The following is a 12,101-nucleotide window of genomic DNA, read 5'->3' as shown; positions in this document are numbered from 1 at the left end:
TAAGAAGAAAATACATTATTAGACCATTACTTAGATAACTTTTTACAGAAAACGTACAGCAGAAAGTGGGGTAGCGGAGTGGTTAGCACTTTCACCTCACAGCAAGAGGAGTCGGTCCGATCCCAGCTAGTGGCACTGGGTGAAAATCCGGAACCACTCCTTGTGCGTAAAGTTTGTAAGTTTTCTCCCCACTGGTTAAAGGGGTTTTCCCCCGAGATCTTCGGTTTCCCCTTCCCATATAAACTTGCTGAGGTTAACGGTAATAGTTAGTGTATATTCTGTATTATTTATATTCATTATTTATTTATTTATATTCATTATTTATTTATTTATAATCATTATTTATTTATTTATAATCATTATTTATTTATATTCATTATTTATTTATTTATAATCATTATTTATTTATTTATCTATATTCATTATTATTTATTTGTATCAATTTTTTACATACTTTATTTGGTTTTAGCATGGACACTGTATCTCTAACCGGACGGGAAAAGCAGCTTAAAAGAGGTACCCCCTCACTGTCCGTTTGCGGCCTACTTCGTATTAGCTGAAATAGTCGGCCGTACTCGTTTTGCAGGGCCGTCAAGGTCATTCGAAAGAATGTAAACCTTATTTCTTTATCGTTTGAAATGCGCCATCTACTGGGGATTCGCTAGGTATTATTGGTATCAACAATTTCGCGATTTCTGTCTGCTTAGATAGGACTGTATAAATCGTCTGCTACTTAAGTTATCGGTAAGGCTTAATAAGTTTAGGTGTAAAATACGATTTTCAAACGAGATCGAGACAAAACACGTAATTTATAATAAATAATTTCGCCTATTTTATTGAATGTTCAATTTTTAATGATAGTATATTATTTACAGTTCTTCAGAAACTCCCAAAAGGGGAGGAACAAGATGTTGTGTTATCGGTTGTGGGAAAAACAGCTACAAGAGTAAAGCTAGCTTTCATTTGTTTCCAAGGGACAAGACTTTGAAAGAAGAATGGATTAGTAGGATTCAATCAGCTCCTCATGATTTCTAAACCATGCACAAGTTCAAAAGCAAATTTTGAAACTGGATTCCTTCAGCAACTAGCAAAATCTGCAGATACCATTTCAACCCAGCTGGAGTCAAAATAAGTATTTATTTATTTATAATAAATTATAACATTTTTACCTTGTTTTTATTCACAGTACGGTTAGGTTATAACTATCTGGTTCTTCCTCCGGATGAAACGTTGTCGCTAAGAGCAGATGTTGTTATTAACAACGAGGAAAGTACGTTACCAGTACCACAAATGAGCATGAAGAATGAGTTTACCATCAGCCACTGTGAACATTCGTGTATAATAAAATACCATTACTCATCAATTATTAATGAAAAGGATGCTCTGATTAACCAGTTGATATTTGAAAATAAGGAGCTTAAAGAGAAGTCTTCAACCCTAGAAAAAAATAACGAAGACACCTTAAATGAATTAACGAATAAATGTAAACAATTAATAAATCTTGAGATGCAATTTAAGGTTTCCAACGCCACTAATAAGTCATTCAGCGTAACCCCTAATCTACAAATAAAAACATTGTCATATTAAAACCTACATAGTAATAGCAACGGTAACTATATTTACACCACAGTCTATCCACTATAGACTCTGTTTACATTGTAAATGCAACTTACTTGTTTTGGTTTTCCATGTTTGAAATATGTATAAGAGATTTCTATTCCTCACATTACCACCTTGGCTTAAATTTCAACTTTAACTATAAAAATTTAATATTTTGTATAATTTTATGTACGAAAACTATAAAGAATAGTTTAGGAATAAATTGCTTACCTGTTTAAAGTATTCAACTTTTTCATTATCATTAAATAACCCTTTAAATTACGAAGATAATGCAGGAACGATTTAAAAAAAACTATTCCTAAGCAGACGATCTTTCTGAAAAAATTTCAAAGAACTCTTGGGAAAATTCGATTTCCCATAATTCTCAGAATAATTTGAATTTATTTCACCAGGTGTCGTATTCAAACGATAAAGAACGTTTTTTCGACCACGTGACGAATTATATGGCCTTGACAGCCCCGAAACTTTAAAAATTCTTGAGAGACGGTGGCGGCGGCAGGTGATTTTGTATGGTGGAAGCTACAGCTTTTCCCGTCCGGTTAGAGATACAGTGTCCATGGTTTTAGTGCAATTTAATCTTTTAAAATACTCTAAATTATTTCAAAATGAAATATGATTTTACCAAGAAACTTCGTTGTTTTGTTTTTTAGCTTTAAATTATAATAGTTCACAAAGTCGCTAATAGGTGGCGGCAGGGGCCATCGAAGAATTTTTCATTTAAATAGTTGCATTTTTAGCTCATAGGTGGCTTTTGTCGTAGTTGATAACCCTCCCATGATTTAATAATAATAATAATCAGCTAGGCTAATACCCAAGGCACCACCTTAGGCCTAAGTCATCAAGCGACTTTTGAAGCCTTTAATTCAGGTGGCCGGGTTATAATGCGTAGGAGGGTGGTGACAAGCCCTGCATGCCACGCGTTCGAGCCAACAGCTCCCTACACTAACTATTACCGTTAACCTCAACAAGTTTTTATGGAAGGGGAAACCGAAGATCTCGAGGGAAAACCCCTTAAACCAGTGGGGAGAGAACTTGCAACCTCAACGCAGAAGGAGTTGTTCCGAGTTTTCACCCAGTGAGACAAGCTGGGATCGAATCCGGCTCCTCTTGCTGCGAGGCGAAAGTGCTAGCCACTCCGCCACCCCAAATGCTGTATTAAAGCCTATGGGGAAAATTTTAACTGGGGCTCTAGATAGTATTATTCCCAACTCAATACTTAACTATTTATCTACTGAGTTCGTTCATCGTGCGATCAGAAAGTCGTACGAACAGAACGAAACCAAATACGACGCTCGGTTTTGGGAAGCACACGGAATTTCGGCAAGAAACCTCTATTGATAGTGAGCCCGGCGATGGGCCGAGACTTCTTTTAACAAATAGACTACACTAAGTTTCGTCCACTTTTGACCGCTGCTACTGGCCAAACTATAGGAGCTAGGAAAAAATGGCAAGGAACAATTTTGCTCCTTTGATCAAGTACAACAACATGTTTCAATTTGAAAAAAATCGGTCGAAAGCCAAATCCCATAGAAGAAGTGCGATGTCCTTTCTTTATTTTATTAAAAATTAACCACTCAATATTTTTCTATGCGGTTTTCGCCATAAATTTTAGTTTTTAATGGGCTATAGGGCTATCTAACTGGTTAATGTTTGACCGTACCCCCTTAAGTCTGATAGGTTAGGATTCAGCGGACCTACAACTTCGGTTATATCAGTAAATATTAATTCTAAGTATAGTTTTCAGGGTAATTTACGGGACCCCAATTTTCGTGGTTTTATATTTTCGCCTAAAAATCTACATACAGTTCCTTAATTTAAGTCCGATTTAAATGAAAGTTATATTTTTGAATAGTTGTGGTTTACATATAACCTAGAGTTGTAAATACGTTCCTTAATTTTAATTCTAAGTAAGTTTTTTTTGGGCAGCGTATACGGACCCCCGCAATTTCCAACATTGTAAATCCGCGTGTTTATAGAGGTCTACGCGCCCGTTTCCCTCTGGCGTTTTTCAAGGCCATTCAGAGTGCGCCGCGCTTTCAACGTATGACCAGAAGTAACAATTTAGTCTGACACTGATCGACCTTGTTTTCGGCGTAGAAGTAATAAGTGTGACACTCAACGTAACAAAGTGTGATCAGAAGTAACAAAGAAGTATGAAACTGATCGAACTAGTCTTTGTCGTGTAACCAGAAGAAATAAGTGTGACACTCAACGGCTGACTAGTAGGAACAAATAAGTGTGATGAGAAGTAAGAAATAAGAGTGACACTGATCGAAGGAATCTTCGATGCTTTCAAAGTATGATTAGACGTAACAAATAAGTGTAAATACAATTATGTGTGACCGTAGATATATATTGGTTGTGATACCGGCGTTGCAGGTTGCTGTGAATAGCTCAAACAAACTTAACTCATTAGAAGGATTGTGTGTATTCTGACCGTCGTACGTCTTGTTCTTTCTCGCTCGATCCAGAATTTAAGATATTTCGTCGAATTTACAAATTAAAAAGTACTGTTACACTCTTCTCTATCGAAAAAAATACTACCTGAATATTACGGTAAAATCCCTGACATGTTGGTAATATCGAAATGTTGATGTACTACCCTTAAGTCTTAATAAACCAAGTAATACACACTTTTAGATTGATTAGTTAAGTAAATTCAATAAAATTGGCCTCTTCACATAAAAACGCAATTATTAACACACCTTTGTAAATTCAAAAGCTTAGATATCCCTTAAAGAAATACTTTGGCTTCGTTGCTTTAAAATTATATAAATTTCAAATTTAAATATCTAAATGCAGTAAGTTTCCTAATTACAATCAAAATTTGCGTTTCTCATAAGCTTTGGTCACACGTTGGAATCGATTTCGAAACGGTTTTGGACCACTTTGGAAGGACGGTGTTACGTCACGAAATCGATTTCAAAGCTCTTTGAAACGGTTTAAAGATAATTAACGCGGTTCACACTAGCCTTTGAGAACCGTTTTCGACCGTTTTGGAATGGCCAACTTGATTTTTTTTGAGCCACTTCGATAGTGATCGTTGAAAAATGAGATTATACTTTTCAAAATTAATTTTGATTTCTCAAAACGATCTAAAACGGTTCTCAAAGTCTCTAGTGTGAAGCCCCTTGAATTGATATGAGATAATGAGAGAAATGTGAACCGAGCTCGAAAGAGCTACTGATTTTCGAAAAAATATTAAAGCAAGTGTCGGCTCTATCGTTGCCCTCTGTATTTTTGATTGGTTCTATGCAACGAAGATGGCTATGATTGCTTAGATCGCCGGGAAGGTGCTTCCATCTATTATCGACTTTCAAAAACGTATTGTCATTTATATGAAAGTCAACGATGACGTGTTGAAACACGTGATTGCAGAAAAGCCAATCAATGGAAGGGGTACGTCGAGGCACCTACTTTTGAGGGAATAATTTGCTTGCTCAACTTGTTTCAATTTCGACTAAACTCGACGTTAGTGACATCTCTCGCTCGCCAATGATACTAACCTTAAAATAGGAGCCCACACTTGCTTTAAAATGACGATCACGATCAAATCTCGTTAAAATTTCCAAATCCTCTTCAAATCTCATACAAAATTTCAAATCCCTATATCAAATCTCATCCAAATTTTCAAATCCCTATTAAATCTCATTGAAATTTGCAAATCACATATAAAATTTGGAAATTCTGTAAATTTATTAAATTTCGGTATAATAACGAAAAGATTTGAAGATTTTCAAATTTATTTCGCATTGTGTCGGACCCCTCGGCTTTTAGCGACTTCTATTTTAGGATAGCCTTTACGGAATTTTTATACAGTTATAGTTATTACGTTCTTCCATAGGTAGCGACACTCTACTAGACACCAAGTTATATTGCGCCGCTGTTCGCGCGCCTGCTTTTCTCCTCCAGGATAGTAGCAGTTCCTCCATGGCTTTTGGTCTTTTTTTATTCACAAAAAAAGCTTTTAGTTACGGTTTCATTTCCGAATTATTTGCCGAGAATTGAATGGTTTCTTCACAATTCAACCATTTCTATTAATTGTACATTATTAAAAGTTGCTAATTTGATTGAAGATTGTCTGGTAAATTCTGTTATATTGGACAATTTTTTATTTATCATTAATAAGTTTCTATAATTTTTGTATTAGAAATGTCGGAAGTGGCGGCCCTAAAAAAGAACGTTTGCCAAGAAATAAAATCTCATTTGATGTTTTTTATAGCTAAAGGCTTACAACCAACTGCATTAAATAAGCTTTACTATGAAGATACTGGGAAGTCCATTCCTTTTAAAGAACTTGGCTTCAGCTCATTAGTAGCTTTCCTACAGAGTATTCCTGAAGTTGTTCAAGTTTGTAGTGGATATCCAGAACCACAAATATTTTTAGTTTCTGATGAAAAAACTAAACACATTGAGAAGTTGTCAGCAACTACTGCTGTTAGAAATAAAAATAGAACCAAAAGAAGGAGAGCTTATCATAATTCCAGCAGTTACGGTCAACAAAATTATCTTTTCGAAGCTATTAGTAAAGCTGTCAACCAAGTTACGCTAGGATGTGTACCTATAAGTTGCAGGGAAAAAATTGCCTCTTTACTCCAGGAATTTGGTATTTCTGGAACTCCCATTGTGAATATACAAAGCCATTATCAAAAAAAGAATGGAATGATGATAAACTTTGGCTTTTTTGGTTTTCAATCACTTGAGAAATGTCTTAGCAGCATTCCCAATATTGTCACACTGAAGACTGACTTTAGAAATAATATTGTTTGTGTTTCCACAGAAGAAATAAAAAGTAAGACTGTAAAATCCAATGTTGATTTTAAAAATAGTATTTCTTGGTGATTGAGTGATTATTATATGCTAATTTAATTGTAGAAGCGCATGAAAATTATCTTAAATGCATTGCTAGAAATACCGAGAATGAGATGGTCTCTTCATCCACAAATGCGCAGTTTAAAGTTGGCACAATACCAGAAACTTCACAACATCTACCATCCCAACAGAGTTTTGGAGAATTTTCCTCTGAACAAGAAAATTTAAGGGACAAATTTGAAAAGAAAATGCGAAGGGTTCTAAAACAGCATCCAAATGGATTACACATTGATACATTCTTAGATGAATACAAAGTAAATACCTATTTGTTCGTATTGTAGCACTTTTTTCTCATGATAACTGCATAAACCTTTCTTTTAACAGAGGATCAATAATGAAACATTGAATTTAGAAGATATTGGTTATTACCATATTACCGAATTGGTCGACCAAAATCAAGATATTTTTGGAATTTTTCATTCTGATGACCCTGAAAAAAGTGTGATCATCTATGATGCCCGATCACAAACACCAGATTTTATCAGTTACGCCCCCAAAAAAACTAAGGACATTCCAAAGGATTTAATATGTAATATAAAATCTATTCTCGAAAGCTATCCTGCTGGGTTATCTGTACAAGAGTTTGAAGACAAGTGCTGCGAGGTTATAATACATTCAAAATATATTTATTAAACCAAATAATTCATTTTAGCTCTTATGTCCTTTTTTAGATGAACGTTAAAAGTGAATTACAATGGCGGGATTTGGGCTTTAGCACTAAAGAAGACTTTTATCTGAAACTTTCGGAATATATTGGATTAGTCATAACAATATCGCATGGTAAAAAGCATTTACAATTGGAAGACCAAACCTCCAAATTTGTTCCTCCAACTAACATTTTATGCGATAAAGAGGTATGGCAAAAAAAATGCCTAACAACGTAATTTACGATTTACTTGGCATTTTCCCATTATTTTAGCATATTGCATCTCCCGTTGTTGGTGAACATGTGCCAGAAGACGCAGCCACTTGCAAAGATAAATACATTCCACAAACAATTCTGAGTCACGAGGACATGAGAGTTGTAGTTTCAGATGTCCAGAGTCCAGGATTATTTTTTATACAACTTATTGGGGAACAATATTTGGATGCTCTGAATCGTTTAATGGATAACCTTGAGTATTATTTATCAGTGTAAAATTTAAACTTTTACTAGCATCGATTCCTCTTATTTAGGAAATTCTACCAACCTAAACTTGTATCTCAAAACTACAAGATTCCCCACCACGAGTTAAAGGTGTGTTTACCATGTGCCGCTTTGTACGAGGGAGATTGGCATCGTGCTATTATTGTTGGCCAGCAGCCTCGAAATGAAATGGTCGAGGTAAATCACTTTCGTATATAAATGTAAAACTTTCACTTAAATTATTACGTTTAAAGGTCTTTTACGTTGATTATGGGACAAGTGGCCTAGTTTTTAAAGAATCCGTCCGTTTTATTCCTAAAAAGTTTATGAAGCTACCATCACAGGCTATTAAGTGCCAACTGGGTCTACTGGAGCCTATAAATGGGGTATGAAATATAAATTGTTTTTTTTTTAATTTTAGAAATCTGATATTGTAAATATTTTCTATAGCTGCATGGTTGGACTAACATCTCTGGTGAACGTCTGTTTGAGTTAACCCAGCTAAAAGTTCTGCAATGCAAATTTCTGCACACACGTGGCCATGAAGTAATATTTTCATGTCCCCTTCCTCCTTTACAGTTTAATTAAATCAAATATTTGATTATCAGTATACGAAAGGTCTGGAAATTGTGTTAACTGACACGACTGGTGAGGATGACTTACAAATCCATGATTTAATGATTCGGGAAGGTCACGCTAAAAAATGTCAAGAGTATATTAATTTGGTAATTTCAAACTAAAATTCATAACCACACAGACTGGACAAAGTTAAATTATTGAGACTCTTTTTGGTAGATTCCCGATTTTGAAAAAGATGACGCAGCTTCAGTGAGGAGTTCTGCAAGAGCTGTGGTTGAGGATCAATTTGAGCAAAAGCCAAATCGACCAGAACAAATGGTTGCAAAATCAGAGAAAGTGCCAAATAGACAAAAAGCAACGGTTCCAGAATCATCGCCAAAGCCACCCCATGGTTATTTGGTTAAAGGTCAAACACTTAATGAGGACTTATTGCAACGCCTCCTTGAATTGAATTGTAAAAAGTCTCCTATATGTACAAACATCAACAATTTTGACATTAGTAATTTTTCGGGGGTCCCAACCACACCGTGTCCGAACTTTCTACCTACGCCTCAATCTCTTAATTCTAATTGCGCTTCTACACCAATGCCTTTTAGTCCTATTCAACCACTAAACTCGATAAGCAATGTGACACCGGACACTTTGAACTCTAGTCACGGTGAACCCCAGCAAAACTTAAATCACTTTAGAAGTGCTGCATCTCAAATATCTCAACATAGTTTTGAAGCTACACATCTATCCTTGGAAAATATTGACATTCCCCAACCACTTCCATCAACGGTGTCAGTTTTGCCTCAAGTTACCGAAATAAATGAAACTACAGATTCAAAGAACGCAAAATCTCAGAAGAGATACTCCAAACGGTAAGATATGTAAATCATCTACCACCCAAAATAAAGTTATAAATAACACTTTTTCTTTTTAGAATAACATTTTTGACTGGCTATTTTGGACATATCATCAACTACGAAAAGAAGCCATACCTAACGAGTTTTGACTTGTCCTCATTTATATTCGGGACTAATAATTTGATTATCAAATTGGTAAATCCACAATTAATTTTTTAATTTAATGTTAAAAGAATTGCGCAGGAGCCTTTTCTATTTTAGTTCCATCGAATGAAGATTGAAGTAGAGACCATCAACGTGGAGGCTGAAGAATGCCCCAATTTATTTGCTGAATTGAAAAAGTAAAATATTCTTATTTATTAATTTTGCATAATGATGTTAAAAGAGTTGACACTGCTTCGCAGAGTTAATGCAAGAGGATTTGAAGTTTCAGAGGTGAAACATCTCACACTATTTCCGTTGGCAAGGTAAAAGACCATGTTTAGATTTATACGAATAAACAACTAATTTCCAATTAATTTTTGTAAACTTAGTTGCGTGGAAGTTTTAAGAATTTATCCGAACAAGGCGTTAGAAAATGCAATAAAGCAAAGTCTCGATACTTTTGATCCCGATGATAATTTCTGGCTGGTATGATCAAACCTATCTTTGTTAAATGCTCATAGACTAAAGTTTGTTTTTTTAAACAGGAAAATGAAGATTTAATTCAGGAACTTTTACGAGTCAAAATTGATCAATTAATAATCGAGCGGAAAAGTTGGCTGTCACTACTTCAAAATTCAGATCCTAGATATGTTAAAAATCATCTTGCATACACTGATTTAATGAGCGACTTATTTCACGCAATAAAGATTCAAAAATGTATATTTCACCCTCCGTAGGCATATTGAACTTAACTAATTGATTTAAATAACTTTCATATATTTTGCAGCTTTGATGGAAAAGAAATCTCAATCTGATGCAGTTTGTGATGTCAATAAAACTGTCAGATCTGTATATAAATAGATCACCAAAATGGGCCAAAAATGTCCAAGCTGAGGCACCAATGGTATCCGTCAAAATTACATTTATAACCAATAAGCTTTCTTTAATCCAATGAACAGTAACAATGCTAGCAATAAGTCACTGTTAAGTTTCGTATTCTTTTTTGTTCTTTTTTATATTTTCAATAAACACGTTTGAAATACAAATCGATTCATACATATTCTCAGTTTTAACCCAAAAAATCCACTTTTTCAGACCCCTTGGGTTTGGGGTCGGATGCGCTTAGCTTAACTATTTTGAACCTAAAATCCGTGTTCACACGTATCCTCCCGCAACAATTAGAACGTGACGCGTGAACAGTCACATTTGGGCGTTCAAGCGTCTGAGATGGCTGAAAAGTAGGGCTGTGGGAGTAACTCGAACATCACCGAGTACTTGGCCTTTTTTGATGTCGAATACTCGAATAAGTAATTGGAAAATACTCGTCGATTATTGAGTACCAAAACATTGCAAATTCGGGTACCCGATTACTCGAATAAGCTGCTTTCTAAACTCGCCGAGTATTTGTTTTTTCTATCCTAGTTGCTTTGAAGTTCAAAGAGGGGTTTTTACCACTTTCTTTTGGGGGGGGGGGGGCAATAAACGGTACCTACGAAGCTGTGGAAACTGGTTCATTTAAATTGAAGGAATATTTTTCAGCATTGAAAGTTACCAGAAGTTACTTTATACTCCTTTTAAATTTAATTTCATAATTTCTTGAATAAAACCAGCTCTTAATCAAGTACTCGATAACCCGACTCGTTAAAACTATTACTCGAGGGTTTTTTTTAGTTACTCAACTCTATTAAAAGAAAGTTTCCCCGTAATCAACTCGATGAAATAAAGGTAATTGATATTCGATAACTGACTCTCGATAGGGACTTGGCCGCATGACGTCACGCCGTACTTTAGGCTATGGCCGCCATGCTGGTAATCTTTTGGAAAAAGCGTTAGAGACGTATTATATACGTCATGCTGCGTCCCTATTGCCTAAAACCAGAAGTAAATGAACCGAAGTTATCGAAATAGCGCTCAGAATCGGGGGGCGTTTTCCTTATGGAAATAATGAGAAAATCGAGTCAAATAAAAACTAATTTCCATCCCCGTCTTTTGACGTGATAAATTGCACTTGGGAATTGTGGGTATAGCTATTTATAAAAAATGGTTTCACAAAAACAAAAACGTTTTTATTTCGGCTTATTAGCGCGCGAAATTTCAAATTCGAGGTCAAAATGTAACTTCATAAGGAAAACATGGGGAGTATAGCAGTCTGATAACTTCGATTCATTTACTTTTGCTAAAACCAGTAATCACACAGCCCTACTGAAAACGTTCGCCGACCAGTTTGGTAGCTATTCTTGACGTCATCGCAGTAGCGTAGCCAGGATTTGGTTTCGGGGAGGGCGCACAAGGAGAAAAAGTAAGACAAAAAATAAAAAAATTGTACATACAACCATACGTTTCTGGGGGGGGGGGGGGACTTTCCCCCTGGCTACGCCACTGCGTCATCGCGTCGTACCGTAATGGTGCTTCTTTAAGTATAAAAAAACATCTATTTTTCACGCCATATGTAATTTTGTCTAGAAACTTTAATTGTTCAAGTTTAATATTTAAACTAACGCGTAAAAGACCGTTGGGCATTCCTAAGTCTTGTGTAATCTAAAAACGTCTTCCAAATGTGCAGTCGATTAATTCGATTTTTTCAATAAATTTATCCACCGCTAGATGCTACTAAAGTCCTAGGGTCCGACCTCAAATTACCGCCTCCTGCTTTCCCCCTGTCCCAAGCTCGGGTACCTATCGCCATCGCCTATGCTCTTGGTATTACATTTTCCCCTCCAGGAACCCCTTCTCTCCTCCAAGATCCATTGAGGTAGAATAAATAGAGGTCCAAACAAATCTGGGATTCGCGGAACACGTTTTATTCGAGTGGGAGAATTAGGCTTAAATTTCAACTTTATACAATCGTGTTGGCGCCATCTGTTTCTATAAGCAAACACTTTTGCAAAATATATTAAGGTTTAGTTTTCCAA

At 35.6% G+C, this 12,101-nt stretch overlaps 1 protein-coding gene and 1 long non-coding RNA gene across 4 annotated transcripts; one reads left to right on the top strand and one right to left on the bottom strand.

Moving 5' to 3' along the window:
- Positions 1-1,174: 1,174 nt before the first annotated feature.
- LOC149921192 (uncharacterized) lies at positions 1,175-1,913 on the bottom strand. Its single transcript, XR_016477421.1, has 4 exons — positions 1,831-1,913; positions 1,674-1,756; positions 1,393-1,560; positions 1,175-1,322 (listed from the first exon to the last, which is right to left on the bottom strand). It is a non-coding gene; the product is annotated as an uncharacterized LOC149921192 (long non-coding RNA).
- Positions 1,914-5,584: 3,671 nt separating this feature from the next.
- On the top strand, positions 5,585-10,214 carry LOC149921191 (tudor domain-containing protein 5-like). 3 transcript variants are annotated; one of them, XM_090162890.1, is made up of 18 exons: positions 5,585-5,704; positions 5,771-6,412; positions 6,496-6,746; positions 6,817-7,095; positions 7,164-7,346; positions 7,412-7,611; positions 7,669-7,816; positions 7,873-8,004; positions 8,069-8,164; positions 8,227-8,343; positions 8,414-8,855; positions 8,925-9,060; positions 9,123-9,240; positions 9,307-9,386; positions 9,450-9,512; positions 9,579-9,675; positions 9,735-9,906; positions 9,977-10,214. In XM_090162890.1, the coding sequence occupies exons 2-18, from the start codon at positions 5,773-5,775 to the stop codon at positions 10,048-10,050; spliced, it is 3,228 nt and encodes a 1,075-aa protein (XP_090019016.1). In that variant the 5' UTR covers positions 5,585-5,704; positions 5,771-5,772; the 3' UTR covers positions 10,051-10,214. The 3 variants fall into 3 exon arrangements, with proteins under 3 accessions (XP_090019016.1, XP_090019014.1, XP_090019015.1); XM_090162888.1 differs by having other exon boundaries at positions 8,414-9,060; XM_090162889.1 differs by having other exon boundaries at positions 5,598-5,704; positions 5,750-6,412; positions 8,414-9,060.
- Positions 10,215-12,101: the final 1,887 nt, after the last annotated feature.

The sequence above is a fragment of the Leiobunum rupestre genome, chromosome 11, assembly GCF_980474605.1.
Source record: "Leiobunum rupestre chromosome 11, qqLeiRupe1.1.hap1, whole genome shotgun sequence".
Taxonomy (NCBI): domain Eukaryota; kingdom Metazoa; phylum Arthropoda; class Arachnida; order Opiliones; family Sclerosomatidae; genus Leiobunum; species Leiobunum rupestre.
Note: the sequence above shows the minus strand (reverse complement) of the source record. Positions and strands in the feature narration are given on the sequence as shown.